The 21044-nt window shown below is 39.9% G+C and overlaps 1 protein-coding gene across 2 annotated transcripts in view; it reads right to left on the bottom strand.

Moving 5' to 3' along the window:
* The window catches only part of LOC148010456 (sodium/hydrogen exchanger 1-like), a 99730-nt gene that overhangs the window by 14256 nt on the left and 64430 nt on the right, over window positions 1-21044 (bottom strand). For both annotated transcript variants that reach the window (XM_087670994.1, XM_087670995.1), the window contains 3 exons: window positions 15686-15752; window positions 15477-15577; window positions 784-885 (listed from right to left, as the gene is read on the bottom strand). In XM_087670994.1, the coding sequence (XP_087527120.1) occupies window positions 784-885; window positions 15477-15577; window positions 15686-15752 (270 nt within the window). The remainder of the gene's footprint in view (window positions 1-783; window positions 886-15476; window positions 15578-15685; window positions 15753-21044) is intronic.

Raw genomic sequence — 21044 nt, 5'->3', positions numbered from 1 at the left:
TCATGCTCCTCATTGGCCATGACCTTGAAGTCCATGCCTCACCTCTAATGGTCCTCTAGCATCTCTAGATTGTTGAAGTTGCCTAGACATATAAGACTTGTAATGTCATTGTTTAATATGCTACGAGCTCAAGGGTGATGGACTAGTACTAGAGATTCTTGTGCCTTTTTGTACACAAAGATTCTCAGAATAGTGTCATTACTGAGGAACAGAAGATCAGCCACCAGAGGATCAATGCACATACACAGACCACCTTTTCTTGTTCATTGTCACCATTAGAGGGGTCACAATGGAGCGGCCCATATAACTTGATAAGGCCATATAGCTTGATCAGGGCAGATGACCAAGGCTACATAAGGGGATCCAAGACATAATTGCCAGGCATCAGCAGCAGACGGATTTCTTTGGGTGAGGGTGTTATTACACAAGTTTTCTTCTCACCCCTATGTACCTTTTCTTGTAACAGTTTTGGTACAGGTTCTTCAGTACTCAGAATTGTATTCATCAGACATGTCATGTAGCTTTTCATGTAACAAATTCACAATTAAAACAAAATCATATCAGATGAGGCTAACATTACCAACTTGTCTGCAGCTAACAAAGAATAATCACATACAAGCACTGGAAATATACTAGCTCTTGATTCTAGTAAAATTTCATGGTTGCAGAACTAAGAAAGCACTAGTCCACACTACAATCACGTAGAGCGCTTCTGCCTGTCGCCGTACATTACAATTTCCAAAAAAAGCAACAAAATAAACTTTGATAGGTAATAATGCTTACCCCACATTTGTCATTTGCCATTTATCTTTATCCAGAGCATCCATACCAACGTAAAGAAAGATAAAAGTTTCAGCAATAAAGGACATGGTTGCAAATGTATGCCTGCGAAGAATAAGTGCAATGATCAAACATAAATTTGAACTCAATTGAGATACTCAGCAAACTCCAAGAAGCCTTGCATAATATGAACTGTTTGTGACAATTGTAATATCAGGTCTTTGAAAGACTAGAAAATTCAAAAACATCCACTTTGAGATGTTTTTGTCCAGAATTTCTGCTGCTACAAGCTTGTTCCATTAATTTTTGGAAGTATTACATTTAAAGAGACGTAGAACAATGTTCAAAATACATAAAAGTCAATTTAACTTTTTCAATGCTTTGACATGATTTAAAACTCCTTGAAGATAAAAGTATAGTGTCTAACCCCTTTGATAAAAGCTTATCTAAATGGATCAGCTCCTAAAACTATGCGGGCACTGGCTCTTCTGCATCTACCTCCCTCTATTGGGCTCTTTTTATCCATTCACCTTGACAATCCCTTCCAATTCCATTTTCCACTCCCTTCCATCACAGCTCACATGCTTTCCCATGTCTCTTTGTCCTTCTTTTTACTCCAACTCCCCCAGATACCACTATAACACGTCTACATTGTTTCCTTTTCCTCCTCCTACTGTCACATGCTCACACACTCCTGTTGTCCATATGCTTAATCATAACTCTTATCTGAAAATAGCAGATTGTGAGAGTTGTGAACAGAATTTCTATTTGAGCAACTTCCAAAAATAGTAACCTCCTAAATTTAGGAGTCGCAAAATTTCAGTGACTTAAAATGGCCCATAATTTCTTACTGTGAGCTTAGTGACTTGGAATAAAGGCTTGCTAGAGTTTCTTAGACATTAACATGAAATATCTCCTCCTTGGTTTTGATAATAGGTGATAAGAGTGGTTTTCCATATATGATCTCAAATGGTAATTTACTTATAGAAGTACGAATTGTGTCGTTATAGGCATATTCTACTGAAGGCAAATACATTTCCCATTGTTGGTTGGCTTCATGGCAATAGCACTTCAATATATCCAATATTTTGAGATTGGCTATCTCACTTTGACCATCTGTTTGAGGATGATAAGAAGAAGAAAAGCTAAGCTTTGTATCCAAATTTTCAAAAAGAGCTCGCCAAAAGAGACTAGTGGTTCGTGGATCTCTATCACCCACAATGGATTATGCAATCCATGCTACTTAAAGATTTGTTGAATAAATGTTATAGCCATATGTTGAGACTTGATAATCTTCTTGATTGGAATAAAATGAGTCTATTTGCTAAACTTGTCAATCATTGCCATTTGCTGATTTTGGCAAGCCAAAAATAAAATCCATAGCAATGCTTTCCCAAGGTTGGCTCGGAATTGATAATGGTTGCAAAGTCCCTCTAGGCTTTGACTGGCATGCAAGACATTCTTTAATAAATTACTCAATGTCTCATCGAAGTCTTGGCCAAAATAAATATATTTCAAGTGTCTTGGTTGTGGCCAAAATTCCACAATGAGCCATTTAAGGTGCCGCATGACATTCGTCCATTACTTTAGGCCTGAAAGTTTTAGTAACATGTTACTTATTCTCCATCATAAAAAAACCATCTTTAATAACATAAGAGTTTACCCTTTTACCGAGTTATAAATTCTCCCATATGATTTTAAAATCTTCATCAGAAACATACATGTCCCTCATACTAGTGAAATCTGTATGATGAATCATGGACATTGCATGAATCTAAGGTCTTCTTGACAAGGCATCACCCACCTTATTTTGCTTTCCAAGAATATATAGTATTTGAAAGTTAAATTGAGATAAATGATTGGCCCATCGAATATACTTTTTTAAAATCTTTGGTTGGTTGAGAAAATGTCTCAAATTGTCATGGTCTTTCTTGATGAGAAATTCTCCACCTAAAAAATAATGTCTCCAATCTTTTAAAGCTTGAATGATAGTCATTAACTCATTTTCATAGATAGTAGCATTTCTTTCTGCATTTTACAACCTTTTGCTTACATAAGAAGCTATATGCCCTTTCTGGTTTAAGACTACACCAATGTAGTCTCCTAAAGCATCACATTCCACAAAGAAAGGTCTCAACAAAATAGATATAATCAAAACAGGTCCTTTACTGATATAGAACTTTAGAGCTTCAAAAGTTTCCTTCTCTAGTTTGGTCCATCGGAATGCCACTGCTTTCTTGGTTAAATCATTCAATGGTCCAGCAACTACTACAAACCATTTAATGAATCTCCTGTAATAAGAGCATAATCCCAAGAAACTTCAAACTTCATGAATACTAGTCAATTCTGGCCATTCTACATTTTTTGGATCCATTCGAATTCCATCTTTAGATACAATATGGCCCAAGTAGTGAATCTCTTCTAAGAAAAATTCACTATTTTTGCCATTGACATAAAGTTTGTGTTTGCAGAGTTCTTGAAACACTATTTTCAAATGTTGCTTATGCTTTTTTTCATCTTTTGAATGAGCCAATATATCATCAAGGAAAGTATATGTTAACTTCCGATGTGCACTAAAGATTCTTTCTATGATTCTATTAAAGGTTACAAGAGCATTGGTGAGACCAAATGGTAGTACAAGAAACTCATACAAACCAAAAGTTATCCTGAATGCTATTTTATCAATATCTTGACAAGTAATCCTTATTTGATGGTAACCACTCTTCAAGTCAATCTGGGCTGAATACTTTAGATCCATCAAATCTATCCAAGATATCATCAAATCTTGGAATGGGAAATCTATTCCGAATTGTAATTTTATCGAGAGCCCTGTAGTCCATACACATGTGCCAAGATCCATCTTTCTTCTACACTAAGAGGACTGGAGAGAAAAAAGGTGAGGAATTGGGTCTTATTAGACCCTTCTCCAAGAGCTCTTTCACTTGCTTCATGATCTCCTCTTGTTGTGTTGGACTCACACGATAGGGTAGCCTATTTAGAGGTGAGCTCCCAGGAATGAGATCAATGTGATGATCTTCCGAACTCTCTGGTGGTAACTCGTCAAGTAAAGTGCCTACAAAACAATCTTCATACTCCTTTAAGAAACTCATTCAGTCCTCATTCATATCTAAGATGAACTCTTCAATTCTAGACTCTTTGTTAGAATATTTAATAAAAATCAAGTACAAGGAAATAGATTTTTTCATTGCTTTACAAATTTGTACATGGAATAAGATGAAAATAGAGTTTCCTTCCACTCCCACATCAAAAGATACATTTTTACCCTTGAAAGGGAATCTAAACTTATTTTGATTCCAATCAATGGCTGGATCTATTTTCTATGCCAAGGTATTCCTAATACAACATCACAATGATCAAGATTCCTTCAAACTCCATTACTTAAAAAGCAACACCTAACATTTTCAGTGTTCCAAACCTCTCCTTGGATAGATGTAGAGCTTCAACAATCCGAGGATGAATATAATGATATACACCCCTTGTATCAAAATGAATGAGAACAAGTTGATTCGCAATCTTACCCCAAGCCATAAAAAGCTTTCTTTTCTCTAATGGAGTTTCATCCTGTTGCAAGGATTCCTTAGGTTACAGCATTTGCTTGAGGTGTCTTTTGGGGTTGGTTTTCCTTCTTTGCCTTATTAGAGCATTGACCAACCATGTGTCCATTTTCTCCACAAGAGAAATATCATCCTTCTCTTGTATATTATGCTAACTATTGATATGTTAGCTTCTTTTTGGATGGCAAAGGTAGTCTACCTCCATCTTTATACTTCAGTTTTTGTTTATTGCCTTTTGATCAAATATCTTGATCTTCTTTTGAGGCTTTACCAATCATCCATGGCATATGCAATTCTTCAGCTTCTAAGGCTACATCTTGGGCTGCTTCCAAAGTATAAGGTTTTTTCATCTTGATAGCTCGCCGTACTGTCAAATGTAATCCATGGATAAACTTTCTCATCTCCATATTGGAAGGAACTTTCTTAAGAGAAACAGTTCCAAACCTGTTGATATATATTTCAACATTGTATGCATGGCTTTGCTTTAGCTCATCCCATTCTTGTTCCACATCAGCTTCAAAGGATGAAGGCAAAAACTTCTTGTTGAATATCTCCTTAAACTCAATCCAAGACTTGGGTTCCTTTTCCTCTTTAACAACTTTGAGCCATCAATTCAAAGCAGCATCCTTTAGATGCATTTTAACCATTCTAATTTCTTATTTTTCTGTATAATATTCACCACCAAAAGCATTGTTTTTCTTTGCTAAAAGCATCTTTGAAAATTCAGCTACCATAGAAATAGCTAGTTGTTTGACTTTCTCTATGCTCTTCTTCATAGAGGGATTCTTGGGACAAGAGTAGGTAGCTTGTGTATGATGAGGCTTTGAAGTTACCGCTCGGGTGAATCCTCAAACTATAGGTGATATGTTACCTTTTCAGAGACTTAGTTGCATCAATAACATTGATACCTTTCATGCTAAGATAGGCTTCCATAGCCATAATACCATCTGTCTCAAGAGCCTTCTCGGTACGGAAATCTTTAAAGACCTTGGCTTTAGCCCGTGCATTAGCCCTTCTCTCCATTAAAGCTTGAATTTCTAAGTTAGCTTCCAGCTCCTTGTATCTTTGTATCTTTTCATAATTAGAGAAGCATACAAATACAGAGTGTCGGGAGCCTTTCAATTGTTCACCAAAATTCTCCTCATCGCCTATTAACATGGTTAGAAAATTGGATCCAAAGATTTTTTTCACCTAGAAAAGTTATTGCAAAGAAGAAGTCATTGCCTTGATACCAATGTAAGTGTGAGGAAGAACGTCGGAGTGACAATACTTTAAATTTAACCAACTTGATCAATTTATTACCATGAAAATTAGAAGAGAGACAGAGAGAGAGAGAGAAGAGTCGACACCATATACCAAGTGTCTGAAACATATTACAAAAGGGCTAATTTGCTACAATTCTGAAATTTAGGGTTTTGAAACCCTAATTTCTACAAACTCTAGGCAGCAAGTTGATTTTCTTCTTTAGTGCTTGGATTAGATCAAGCTAAGTAGAAAGTGTTTCTTCGATGAGAGAGAAATAGGAGAGTACAAGGTATGAGGCTAAAATTTCAGCACGAGAGCTAGTTTCAAATGAAGAGAGAGACCTCCAATATATAGGTGTGAGGCTTGCGTGCTCAAAATTGAAAAGTAGAGCCTACAAATGACACTAAAAATGACACGTGTAGGAATACCCCTCCAGAGAGCAGTTACAAACTTTTTAGTATAGCTGACCCCTTGACCACTGCCATCTTAGACACTACATCTCCTATTAACAAGCACCATCAAGGGATATCATCAGCATCACAGTAGACAGAGCTACAACATTATTCAGAGCACAACGCCCTAGAATACCTCCTCAGCAACGTAGGCATGATCATTAGCGACATATTCATGTCACAATTTCTCGTTACAGATGAAGATTACCACAATGACTCAGTCAAAGGTAGCTTGCAAAGCCTTGGTGGATTCCATATACTTAGAGGAAGATACTCTACACTCTTTTCAGTCTTTCAGTTTCTCATATTTTTTATTTTCCATTTCAATTTATTACGTAGACCTAGACATAATTTTATTTTCTTCTCTAATGAGAGATGATGATACCAGTTATATTAGTTATGGTCTTATATGCCATTCTAGCCTTCTAGAGATGTATGACCGTAGGGTCCCTGATTGGACCATCTCCCCAGCATCTGACAGGCATGGAAAGACCTCATGCACCATAAATGAAAAGAAATAAGAATAAATTCATCTCATGATTCGCTCTGAACTATGAATTATGAGACAAGAATTGAAGAAAGAAATACGAGAGTAGGTCAAAGCCAAACTGATAGTAAATCAGAGGGCAGAAATGCAAGACATGCAGATAAAGATTAAGAATGACTTACAGGTCCGAAATGCATACACTGAAAACTGAAATGTTGAAAGTGATAGATGCCTACAAATCTGAAATCTTAGAAATGGGAAAAGAATTGAGTACATTTAAGAAAAAAAAAGTGAATGTGCAAGAAGAACTACAAAAAGAGAAAGAGGCTTTGAAGGCATGTGAAAGGGAGGTTCACTCATAGGCAGAAGTGGCAAAGACAACACAGAAGCAAATAGAAGAAGCTAGCCCATGGAGTGAGGTAGTAAAAAAGAATAAGGGAACATCCGTGAACAAGACTGAAGTAATGAATGCTACCTTGGAAGAAGAGGCTAGGAGACCAGCTAGGGTTTTACACGTACGGGTAGTAGGATGGGAGGAGAAGAGCAGCCCACAAGAAGATGCTAAGACACTTGCTGACAAAATTGGGGCTTCAGACGTACGTATCGTCAGTGCTTGGAGAGTGGGAAAAGAGGACTCTAAGCCCAAGGCTCTAATTCTTCACTTTGGGGACATAGAGAAAAAAAAGGCCTTCCTCCTCAAGAGGAGAGCCCTCAAGGGTGAGAAGATCTATTTGGATAAGGACCTTACCCCAGCACAAATAGCGCATCACAGAGAACACATGCCCAAGGTATTGGAGGCTCGCAAAGAGGGAAAGTGGGCTGTTTACAGGGATGGACGAGTCATCATCACTGACAAAAGGACTTCATGACGGTACAAGACCTATGAGACACTTCGGATGTCAATATGGAATTGTAATGGAGCCCTACGCTTGGATGTTGGTTACTTTTAAGATAGCTTCCGAAACATAGATATAGCAATGTACACAGAAACACACCAATGTAAAGGTAGCCGACTACCAGACGTGCGGGGATACAGGTGGGAATGTGCATTTCGTCCAACAGCTAGAAAACTAGAAAGCACTAGGGGTTCTAGAGGTGTGGCCATACTATACCGGAAAGACCTCGAAAGGATAGTGCAAGTAATGAAAATAGATGATGATGCACGATATTTATGGATTAGGATGTATGCAGGAAAACCACGGGATATATTCATCGCAATATGCTACTAACCTCTTGCAAATTCTACCTATGCCACACGAGATGGTTCTCCCTTTGCTGTACTTTATGAGGATATCATAAGATATGCCAGCATTGGGGACATATTATTAGTAGGAGATTTCAATGCACGCACTGGAGATAGACAGAGTGACTTTTATATGCATGATAATGCCATGTTCAAAGAGATCGACATAGATGAAATAGGCCTACGCAAGAGAGCCCAGGATAAAAAAGTGAGTACCTATGGGACACACCTATTGACTTTGGAAAGTGCACATAGACTAGCCATCTTTGATGGTCTGCCACAATGACAGGGATATGACAATTTGACATGTTGGAATCACAAAGCAGGGGCAAGTACTGTGGACTACTTGATGGGCTCACCAGCATTGATACCAGACATCCAAAACTTTAAGATATCTAAGAGATCAATTGGCATAGCAGCAAATCATGCTATTTTGACATTCATGCTCTCTTGTGTACATATGAAACATGAAACACCATGCCTCCCTAGACATCCCAAATACTACTTTACAGAAGACACCTCACATATCTACAATGCTTCTCTGCAGACCAGTTTACATACATTAAACTTGAGTAGATCGATGAAAGAAAGTACAAGGGATTTAGCAAAGAATGTACAAGGGATTTAGAAGAGGCCATACATGGATCAGCCATGTATGCATTCCCACACACCTTGCCCCGATGTAGACCCACAAGATCTACTGCTCCCCAAAATAGCTAGTATGATGATGAGTGTAGAGTCACCCGAGCTCACTTACAGTTAGAGGTGGAGCTAGACACTCAAACACATCGCCAAGCAAAGGCGTTCTTCAAATGCCTTGTGCGGAAGAAGAAACGAGACTACTTAGCGAAAGCAAAAGCAGAGATATATCAGCTATTTTTGGGGCGGGATAGCAAGAGCGCATGGAAGGTGTTTTATGACAAACAACCCCCCATAGAGATTACATCACCAAATGTTGGCTTGACTATGGGAGACAGCTGTATGACCTGCCAGGACAGTCACCTATGCAGCCCCCATAAGCTTGTAGGACAACACGCTAGTCTTTCTTCACATGGAAAATGGTTAGGGATGGAATTTATAGATTACAAAACCGGAGGGCATAGGATCAGGATGGACTAGTAGCAGAACATTTCTCACATGCTTTGGACATATTAGCACCCCATATTAGCACATATGCTCAATAGAGTAGTATGTGAAGGTTTCCCTATGAGTTGGTCAGACAATACTATAATCCCGCTATTTAAAAGTGGTGATCCCATGATTCCTAGCAACTATAGGACTATCATGATCGGTCATACTTTGGCCAAGATATGTGGATCTATATTGGAGTATGAACTCAGCGAGTGGGCTGAAATACAAGGCAAGAGAGCACAAGGATAGGCAGGTTTCAGACAAGGACATACCACACTGGACCATATTCTCACACCTAGAGCAATTATTGAGGGTCGAGAGCCCGAGACAAGAGGATCTATTGTTGCTTTGTAGACTTTCGCAAAGCTTTTGATATAGTGCCTTGTACACACATCATGCAGAGATTGTAGGACATTGGAGTACTAGAGGGTATACGATGGGGTGTCTATCCATTATATGAGGCAGTGATAGGTCATGTACGAGCACTTGGAGGGCTATCAAAGAGGATTGACAATACCATAGGAGTGAAACAAGGATGTCAACTTTCACCCACATTGTTTGGTCTATACATAGATGAAGTGTCTCATTACATAGACCGAGGAGGAGGAGCTGGAGCCAGCCTGGCAGGGGTGCTGATATCAATATTAATGTATGTAGATGATATTGTTCTCATTTCAGATTCACCGGAGGGATTGCAGTGCCATCTATACGCTTTGTATATCTTCTGTAGAGATAAAGACCTCACAGTGAACATTGGGAAGACCAAAACCATGGTTTTCAATACGTCAGCAGCATGGGTGACTAGATCTATGTACCAGTTCACATTTGGGGGAGACATATTGGAGTATGTGAGGGAATATGTCTATTTGGGAGTCACCTTCTCTGTCCCACGTTTTTTGTTGAGAGGAGCATCAGAGGCACATCTGGCACATGGATACACAGCACTAGGGACACTCGAGAGTCAATGTGCTCACATACACTTCCAGGAGCCCCGCACCAAACTCTAGTTGTTTGACACCCTAGTCACACCTACATTACTATATGGAGCAAAGGTATGGGGTTGCAGCTTTTACCACAGGCGTCTTAGCCCACTCATTGATCAGATTGGAGTAGAGAGGGATTATTATGATGGTTGGGATAGCATGGAAAGGCCATTGATCATGATGATAGCACGCATGATTAGGAGTGAGCCCTCCACCCCACATCCCATTGTCAGAGCAAAGCTAGGGGCAACACCTATAATTACAAAGGCACTCCTCAGGGCAGTGACCTTTTGGCACAGACTATGGGAACTTCCACACCATAGATACTCTAGATTGGCACTAACCTCATCTAGACAACTAGCAACAGAAGGCGAGAAGAACTATTTGGATGAGCCTACATGGTTTGGATATTGACCGTCTTCCACCTTTGGATTACAGCATTGACTGCCCTACACTTTCTCTAAGCCGATCAGAGCTAATGAACCAAGTGATCAAAGCTGATATCTTGAGGATCGAGACAGCAAGGACATGGATCCATCCACCACTCCCTCTAGGATCCAGGATGGAGTTCTACAGGAGTCATTTCTTGTGTCTCTCTGATGATGGTTTCACTATTCGGCCAGCATACATGGACACCCATCTCTCCCATAGCGTACGGGTTGCTATTGGACAAATTCGCACCTCCTCACATAGGCTTCAGATGGAGACAGGCAGATGGACAAATACCCTGGCAGAGGATAGGACTTGCTAGCTTTGTGGTTGAGAGCCTGAGACAGAGGGGCACTCCATAATGCACAGTATACTATGACATACGAAGATGGTACCACTGCCTCTTCCATGCTGGATTTGGACCTCTTCATCGCATCATGGAGTATGAGGACCAAAGATGCCTAGGTCTTTTCCTCCTAGAGCTCAAGAGGCGCTGAACTGCATTACTGCAAGACAGGAGGACAGCTCATCCAGAAGGACACACACAGAGAGCAATGACAGATTTTTTCTACAAAGCCCACCCTACTGACACTACCAGCCAGCAGAGACACAGCCACCCCGCCAAACACCTTACAGGCCACGCCATGGAGTCACATTGACCTTATGTAGACTTTAATCTCTCTCTCTCTCTCCACATCTCCATGGAGTTCCATTTGCCATAGCCTACTAGTCACACGCGCAAGCTCCTTACCTACTAATTAGTTGCCCTTCATCCGGGCTGAAGGTAAAATAGGTCCAAGGGGGATAAAAGAAGTGCCAATGCGGATGAAGTCTACCAATAAAGTCCATCGGTGAAAAATCTCTTCACACGATCCTGGAAACCCCTCTCTGAAAAATAAGGGGTCAGGGAATTCATAGCCATATCACCAATATCGTTCCCCTCTGAAATGGATGGGAGGTACAAGGGAACCACCAGAGGAGGTGGTGGGGGTGAGATGAAACCTGTGGAATAGGTGGTGCATAGTTAGAAAAACCGCTGCAGCTACGAAAGCCAAGCTTGGAGGCCTCGTACAATGAAAAAGGAATGGAGCTTGTATAGCCCTCTCTCCTGCTAACCTATCACTAAAATGGCTCCTCAAGGACCCTCAATAAAAACAATCTACTCGGTAAAGACAACCCAAGTATCAAGTCTAGTAGGGCCATGCACAGAGGAGTGGGAAGCCCAAGTCTAGAACATGTAGGACTTCAGAAACAAAACTCAATGGATAGTGAGGCAATAATGGCAAAGTGCCAACCACTAATAGGCACCGACAAAAAAATATCACCCAATTGTGCCTATACCCTCTAATGGACAAAGTTCCTGCAACAAATCTCCTTGAGGAGTCTTAAGATTCGAAGTACCATTGTCAATGAGCCAAGGCCCCTCTGTAGCCGATAAAGGCTCCTCCATCTCATGGATGTGAAGGAACACAAACTCACTCATGTGTAACAACTAGTGAAGAAGTAAAGGAGGACTCAAATGTTTTAGCTCCATCATTCGCTCTAGGACAAAGATGATGGTATTTTCTCCAGCACTTCTACCTAGGATGAGTGTCCTTCCCACTGTGTGGGCATTACGGCTTTTCTCTGAATATATAACACAGCCCAAGAAAGCCTTCAAATGTTTAATCTACTTGTTTTTCTTGTTCTTAGCCTTCATGCTCCCAAACTAGTAATAAAAGCTTTAGAAAGACTAGATCCACTCTCACCAATCTCTTTGAGTCGCTCTTCGTGCTCCAAAACAAGTGGAGATAGCTCTTCCCATAGAAGAGTTTCCCAAACCCTAGAGGTAAGCCACCTAGTGTAGAAGACGTTCTACTTGGAAGATGGCAACTAAGTAATGAGAATCATTACCATGTTCTATGATGAGATTTTCCTACCTAGGGATGCAAGCTCATCTCAAAGGCCCTCTATCTTATTGATATCATCTTGCATAGAAGGGAAATCGTTAACACAAAACATCCAGAGTTTCTTCCCAAAGGGTTTCTTGGCCCATCATATATCCAATGTGGGGATCCTCCATTGGATGGAAGATAAGGGTATAACAAAGTCCCATAAGTCAAAGGTATCAAGGATACACTCCACTTTGCAACATCAAAGGGAGTAGTCACACCATCAAGGGGATCTTCGTTAGGGAGCGAAGAAAGCATGGACACTTGAACACAGGTGCCATTACAACAATATGAGGACCTATAGTATGGGCCCTATAAGAAACATGTAGCGAAGCAAAGGTGGAAGGAGGGTGCTCCAATCTTCTCAATCTATCAAATCAAGAATGAGGCTTTGAATGTAAATCCTTGTATCGTTCTTTGCAACAGTTTGACTTATGGGACCACCTATCGAAGGAATTCCTAAACAATCATCTCATCTGAGTCATCAAGACTATCAAACTAGCACTCCATAACTCTTCAAATAGACCTGCAAATGCATTAAAAAACTCCTAGGTTTTGGTGTCGAGCTGCCCGAATGTAGGGAAAATTGGCTACACTGTGCAAAGAAAAGTTGTAAATGCTCTTCACACTTCATAGAAGGCCCCAACAAGCCCCAAAATCTGTGTTCTTCACAATAGATCTGCTCCAAACAGCAAGAGTGGTCTTCTCTTCACAAAACCTTGAAGTCCTCATTTTGGCAATGATACCATATGAGGGTGCGCAAGGGAAGGGGAAACACAAACACGGAGAGAGAAGGGAAGAGAGAAACTACAATGAAAGAAGAGAACAAAAGCCAAAAATCTGCACGAAATCTGAATGAGAGCTCAATACAAAGAGAATTGATGCTACACACAACCCAAGGCATCAGTGAGTGTACCGAATTGGGCTGATGATGGAAGGTAGCACAGGAAGACAAAGGAGAATCCCTGAAAGTCGAAGTGTGCTGAAATCTATAGAAGGTAATGATGGCAGACACTAAAGGTGGGCCATATATATAGCCAAATATGCCCAAAACTAGCAAACTGCATAAATCTAGGGCCAAAAGTACTGGCTGACCTGATAATCAACAAAATAATAATAAAGAAATGTTGACTATCAATATACAGCTGGTCTCCCTCATCCTAGTTGGTGTGACCACACCTAGAACCGGCTGAAAAAGAAATGCATGCTCTGAACAGAGCTGCCTCCTCCATCAAAACATGATTGACTAAATGTCAAACCTCCTAATGTCCCTGTCTGACTGAGGCTCACAAGCAAGAGATGATTGTGCATGACAAAAATGACTGCTAACAATTATAGCCCACCAAATTGGTTGTGTCCGTCTCTGCTAACAATTATAGCCCACCAAATTGGTTGTTCACACAACCATTGTGTTTGTAATGTACTTAATTACTCTTCACAGAGTTCCTTGTACTTTGTATTTTGCCTCAAGTATTTCTCTAAGGTGTTATTAATGGAATGTTCTTTCCTTTATTTTTATATTTTTTTTTTAAGAAAACCTTTCTTGCTATTTGGGATTTGGGCATGGGCACCTTCCACTCGGATCTGCTTATGGCCTCGCACTGCCACACATTTGCTTTTTCCATGGCTCTTGTATTAGATATACTCCCCTATTAGTGGATATTGTTTTCTTTTTTTGTGGGCCATCTACAAGGCTTGTATCCTTGAGATTGTTTGACTAAGATGGTAATTAAAGATTTCTTTTTTCTTGGATAGAGAAAAAAATAGACAATGGGGAATTCTGTACTGAAGCCTGCTTTGAATTTAGAAAGGACTAGTCAACGTAAGACAGATATCAGCTTATTTCTCAGTAGATAAGGGAGTACATAAAAGGCAGTACTCTTGATAGATGTGAGGGTATGTAAAAAACAAAATCAGACACAGATCCCATCCTCTGTTTTGTCAGGAAAGCCATAATAATACATTGGATGAGCTTTCATGAATGGATTATTTGGAAAGTATGGTGGCAGAGTGAAAAAGATTCCAAGGTTCTGTATAGATTAAATACATGCAGATTCTTTGCTGCGACAGATAAAATAAACAAAGAAAACACTTGAAATAATATCAAGATTCTCTGGTTTTCAGAGAAAGGCCTGCACAACATTCTGAAACAGGCTAATGAACTTTTGAGAAAGATATAGTTTGACTCAGGTATACTGGTCGTTTTGCTAGTACACTTGGCACAAAAAGAGGACAGGGTAATGAACTTTCGAGAAAGACATGGTCTGACTCAGGTATATTGTCTGTTTTGCTAGTACATTTGGAATAAAAGGATGGTTCATGCCACATGGATCATGAAGCCCTAAATAGGAATCTAGTTTCCACATCTTGGATTACTCTTACATGTGACAGTTTCATAGGATTTGATGAGCAAAGGATACAAGCCTCTTGTAAGCAAACAAAAAAGCTTGAGTACATTGAAAAAAGAAACAAGAGAAAACCAGTTAAACCTACACCATGTACGCAAGAATAAGATGGAGCAAGATTAAAATAGCATGTAAGAGGGAAAAAATACAAGTTTCTTTATCATTGAAGTTACTACAGTAGGGGTTAGTGGTCTCTCTTGGTTGCTACATTCACCTTCTTGTAATTCATGCATACTTGGATTTTCCCTTCAGTTTTGAGTACCAGGAACATGGGTGATACCAATTTGTATGCTCAATTTCATAGACGAATCCTAATTTGAGGAGCTTGTTCAACTCTTCTTGAACATGATGCACACACATATCACAGATTCATCAGATATAAATGTTATTTGATTGGGATTGTATGTGTCAGCACATGGAGTGAGATTCCCTTGCAATCATTGTAATTCCAGACAAACACATCTCAGAACTCATTGAGCAAATTGATAACTTTCCACTCATCCTCTTCAATGAGATCCTCTGCAATGTAAATCGGTCTTGGTGTCTTTCCTTTAGTGAGTTTAGCTCCTTGACTTGTTCGGGTCCCTCAATGGCTCACTGGGCTCACCTTGTCTCTTCACGTGAAGAGCATCATAATGACATGATCCCCTTTGGAGTGCTGAGGGGCATGCTGAGGTGTTTTTTTGACTCCTTGCATCAGACTTTGTGTCCTTCTGAGCACTTACGATAGTTGCAGTTGCAAATTTATGGCATGAGATGGTTGCAATCCTGAGGTTAATTTAAACATTCAGAATTATATTCATTTTGTAACTTGCCTGGTGGTTATCCTCGAGCTTGCTGTCACATTGTGCCATGTATAATGGGACATCACAATGCCGCAAAAGAATACAGTTAAAATGCCACTCAAGGAGAGTAACTGCAGAAAGAACATATCCAGTTACTGATCACCCAGTCAATGTGGCTAAGCAGGACACTTTTAATGAAAAAAAGAAAAGTGGAAACAAGACTGATAAAATCAAAATACCTCAGCTAGCATGTAAGACAAGTACGGCATAAGCACCATTATCGCAATCTCTCGATCAGTTGAATGCCTAGTAAAGTTCAATCTTGTTAAAAATGTGTAGAAACAAGAATAAACAAGAAAGTAGACCACTTCTACCAAAACTGATACACAGTCAGATTTTAAGAAGGGTTCAATTTGAATGCTTGAAAAAAACAACCACTAACTACATAACTAGCACTTATCACTACTTTCAAACCCACTCAGCTTTGTCTTGCAGTTGGTCATTGCCATTCTCATCCTGCAGTTGTGCAACACAGCAAGTCTGAAAGACGCTCTTGTCTCTTCTCTAACTTCACATTGTTCTCTCTCATTTTGATGAGGATACCTATGCAGATGCCTCCTCCACTATTACCTTTTCTTGTGCTCATTTCTCCTGCCAACTCAGCCTCTGTCTCCAGTGTGCATTCTTTAGCCACCACCATCTTGACTTTGAAATTGTTTGTCCATCTTGCCCTTGACACACCTCCCAGCTGTCTCATGATATTTCCATTGGTGTGTTCCTAATTTCACACATTCCTTTTGTGCATCTGTGATTTGAACACGTTGACAGTCATAGAAGTCAAATGGTTAAGCCTTTTGAGAAAAATGTCCACTTCGCACTCTAGGCTGTGTATGTTTCCTGCTAAAATTGTTGCCAATTGTGCAACTTCAATGCTTGCACTTGCTGCCAATCTACCCTCATGATGAAACGTCCCAAGAAGTGCAATCTCATTGGATGCCATGTCAAAATATCCATGCTTGTTTGGTTGCACTTGGTTTTGAGAATAGTTCAAATGAGAGAACCATTTAGATTAGGCATAGGTGTTGGTGACTGGAATTCGAGCAAGCTCTGGCTCAACTTAAAAACTGAGCACACACTTGGATGTGCATATTAACTCCCAAAAGTCATCCACACTGTGAAGAAGGAAGAAGCACAATGTTTTTTCAATTTAGTGCAGTTCCACAAGGTCTTCATAGTAGTCATCGAGGCTTCATTCAAAAATAATTTGTTTAGTAACAACAGTTCTCTTTCTCACACTATGTTTTGTGATATCCTGCTCAATGTTGTTCTGAGTTCATGTATTGAAAGTATGTGTACCTAATAGGGCCATGGTGATCAGCATCCAGGCAGTCTCCATCTCCAGCTGCCCTGATATATCTAATGCTCTGTGTACCATCAGCCCTCAGTGTAAAATGGATGATATGGAGGGAGAGGGATGTAATATTTGCATATCCTTCTCCTTGGCCACCTATGCAACTCAACTTTGTTAAAAAGACGGATCTAGAGCATGGCAACTATGGAGGTTGGAAGATGAAAACTAGATTCATAGTGACATGGACCAACTGTTACAAGAGTGAATTAGGTTCCAAGATGGAAGCTTGGACACATAAACACAATCTTTGTAAGGGACTGACAATGACAATGACACTAACTGAAAGTATAAAGCATCATGATATTGCATTACTCCCTTTGAAAATGATAGTCAAATACAATGCTTTATAGTAGTTGGGTGGTCTCTCCTCACTGTGCATATGGGATTCAAGACATCTCTTCCTGGAGCATACATCATTTGTCATACCTTTCAATACCCTCCCTCAAATGATGAGTTTCTACACTTGCTGGCTTTTGCCCCCCCATATGATAACATGGCCCGGGAGACTAGCTCATAGACAACCTAGTCAAGTTAAAGCTTGAAACTTTACATCTTTGGCAAGGGTTTTGTTTTACAAAGCAAATCCACTAAGGGAAACAAAATCCACTATGGGAAAACATAAGATCCACTATAGAAAAGATTATTTCTTCAAAACAATCTGTCAGAGTTGTTGATAGCGGAAGCATCTTCTTCATTCATGAACTGACTTTGATGATGGTTACCATTATGCACTTGTTGTGCTCTTTTACAGTGGAAACATTTACTGGCTATATGGCCGGTCTTACCACAATAATGACATGTATTCCGATCTTTGTGGTCGGAATTGAATCCTCGGCCTTGGCCCTTTGCTTCATAATTTCCTTTGGTGTACAACAGATTGTCTTTCTGTGCTGAGACAACTCCCTTTGCATCTTTGTTTTTATGTTTAGTTTCTTCATGAAGTAGAGAGTGCTCAATGTCCTTAAGTGAGAGATTTGGAACGTTACTTAAGGTAGATACAAGGTTCTCATATGGCTCTTAATTTACACTTGCTAGTAATACTGCTATGGCTTCATCTTTATCGATGTTCTTTTTTAGAGTAGCAAGTTGAGTTTTCAGACTCTTAAACTTATTAATGTGCATGATCATAGAAGAACTATCTTTTACATCCAGTTTGTAGAATTGCAGGAGTAGTTTTACCTTAGAGTTTTTAGCTTGAGTTCCAAAGATCCTGTCAAGCTCATCCCATGCCTTTTTTGCATCTTTGATGCCGGAGATATGGTGCAATACATCATCAAATAGTCCCCAAGCAATGATGCCTAGAGCCTTGCTGTTCATCTTTTTCCACTCTTTTGTCTTGAGCTGGACTTCTTCAATGAGCCCATCTTCATCATCTTCCTTCTAGCTATCTGCATCTCTCCTGTATCATCCTTAAATAGATCCCAAAGATCCTTCCTCATGAGATGGTACATTGTCTTTTCCTTCCACACATGAAAGCCTTCACCATTGAATTTGGCTATTTTCTGAAGTTCTAACATTTTGAAGAAGGTCTTACCTCGAGTATACTCGAGCAATGTCTATCCTTTTACAATGAGATTGAAGCTTACAAGGGATTTATTTAGTTGGGCATTCCAACTTAAAAATCTTCATGTTTGTGATTGCAAGAACTGAAGTACAACCAGCAAATGAGTTGTTCTTGGATGTGTTAAGAAACACAAGTGCCAAGAAGCACTAGATAAGTATCAAGAGATACTATCTTGGTGTCAGGCTTGATGATGCCTGATCTTCAGGTAGATTGCTTGAAATCTTCTTCTTGAAGTTTGCACTTGCTGAAACTGATCAGATCTAAATGACAGAAACTCCAGCTCATTGAGAAGGATGAGAAATTGAAGTGGGAGAAGAGCTTGAGTTCGGTGACTATGGATGCTTGGTCTTCTCTTGAATCTTTTTCTTGCTGACTTGGAGGGCAAACCTTACTCGGAACTTCAATGACTCAACGAATCAAAGTAGCATGGACTTCTTTGAGCTGAGAGAGGTGAGAAAGTGAAGAGATTTTAAAGCTTGAAATGAGGAAGCTATGGCTTCTCTATTAGGGTTTGCAGGCAGCTACCAATTTTCCTTGTGATACAACTTGTAGGAGAAGAATTTCTTGGAGATATTTTATGGGGAGAGAGATTGGATATGGAGCTTTAAAAGCTCTATAGCTGCAGAGTAAACCACCACGTGCAGGAGGAGAATCAACGGTATGAATTGCAACAGGCAAAGAATTACAACGAGCTGAAATTTTTCGAAATGCTGGGGCACGAAGCATGTAATGTCGACCTTTGATGTGATTTAGTGATGCATCCTGAGTGAAAGAACAAATCTCTAGAAGAGAGCTAGCTAAGATAGGCTCTGGTTGAGGAGATCCAAGAGCTCCAAGTGTTGCAGGTCCAGTCCGGCTATGCCTACCAAACAGTGAGTATGAGTTCAAGTGAGAAACTAAAGTCATGCATTTAAACTAAGCTGTCTTGAGGTTGAGTAGAGCTTAGAGGAGTGAGAGGAGAGCTAAGCCATGCTTGAGTGAGCTCTAATACCATATTAAAATGACGGATCTAAAGCATGGCAGCTATGGAGGTTGGAAGATGAAAACTAGATTCATAGTGGCATGGACCAACTGTTACACAAGTAAATTAGGTTCCAAGATGGAAGCTTGGACTCATAAACACAATCTTGTGTAAGAGACCAACAATGACAATGACACTAACTGAAAGTACAAAGCATCATGATGTTGCAGTACTCCCTTTGAAAGTGATAGTCAAGTACAATGCTTTATAGTAGTTGGGTTGTTCCACTCTCCTCACTCTTCATATGGGATTCAGGACATCTCTTCCTGGATCATACATCATTTGTCATATTTTTCAATATACTTACCTCAATCTTCAAGGTGTGACACATATACACATCCATGTGGTTGGGTTGTCCGATAAGCATTTCTAAGTCTAACAAAGTGTCTCCCTTTTTCTTTTCTTTTTTTTTTGGACATGGGGGGTGGCATGTGTGGGTGTGTTGTTGGGGTGTGGTGGTGGTGGCATGCAAGTTGACACCTATTGAGGCCGAAAATGGGTTATGAGAGAGAATTGTTTACAATGATAATCGTCAATATACATGAAAGTGGAGCATGCTGAATAATGATCAATGACATACAATGCAAAGCAAAGAAATATACAATGGTATACAATAAAGTACCCATATAGTGATATAACAAGAAGGTGTGCTAGATGTATGGAGCAATACATGACTAGCTATGTGATCGAATAATACTACACTGATGACTACCTCCATTCAATCAGGAGCAATGGTGGGTATAGTATCTCAAACATCCCGTGACAAGATAATGTGTGGGTAGCATTTGGACTAATCCTTCAGCTCTGTCTGCCATGCTACTATTGGACTAGTGGTAGGATAGTAGACAAGGTGGATATCTCCTCCATGTAGCCTCTTTGACAAAGTGATAGTGGCTCTCTGTATGTTTCGTGCGTGTATGAAACACTGGGTTCCGTGCCATTGCAATGACACTCTGACTGTCAATAAACAAAGGAGTAGGCTCTATGATAGATACATCAAGATCCGCCAACAAACATCTCAGCCATACACATTCAACCATCGTAGTGAAAGCCGCCTTGTATTCACCTTCACATGACAATGTGGCAACAATGGATTGTTTCTTGCTAAGCCAAGAGATGCAAGATGAGCCAAGAAAGAAACAATTATCACTAGTAGAGTGGCATGAATCAAAATCACTAGCCTCACAACTTGCAAATGTGACATGCGTCGGCAATGCATATATCTGCTCACGGCTGAAATTGCAAACTAAATGTCTGGCCTTGTGTTACATAAATAAATGAGACATCCAACTGCTGGAGCATATGTATGGATATCAAACAAATCGCTATCATCATGCAAGGACAACTTGAGTCCAATCTCCATTGGTGTGCAAACTGCCTTGCAATCCTGTAAGCCAAACCTCTCAAGAAGTTTGTATCTAGACCATGACAATCTTAAGAAGTTTGTATCTACACCATGACAATCCAATGCCTCTAACAACATGAATGAACTGAATGCCCAAATAATAGTGCAAAGGCCCTAAGTCTGGCATTTCAAAAGTTTGCTGCAAACTTTGTTTGAATGCTGAATTTTGATCAACATGTCTCCTTGTGAGTAAAAGA

This window comes from Lygodium microphyllum, chromosome 29 (assembly GCF_053477565.2).
Source record: "Lygodium microphyllum isolate KBCC chromosome 29, Lygodium_microphyllum_v1.1.10, whole genome shotgun sequence".
Lineage (NCBI taxonomy): Eukaryota > Viridiplantae > Streptophyta > Polypodiopsida > Schizaeales > Lygodiaceae > Lygodium > Lygodium microphyllum.
The sequence above is the reverse complement of the archived record's forward strand: the minus strand, read 5'-3'. Positions and strand labels throughout refer to the sequence as shown.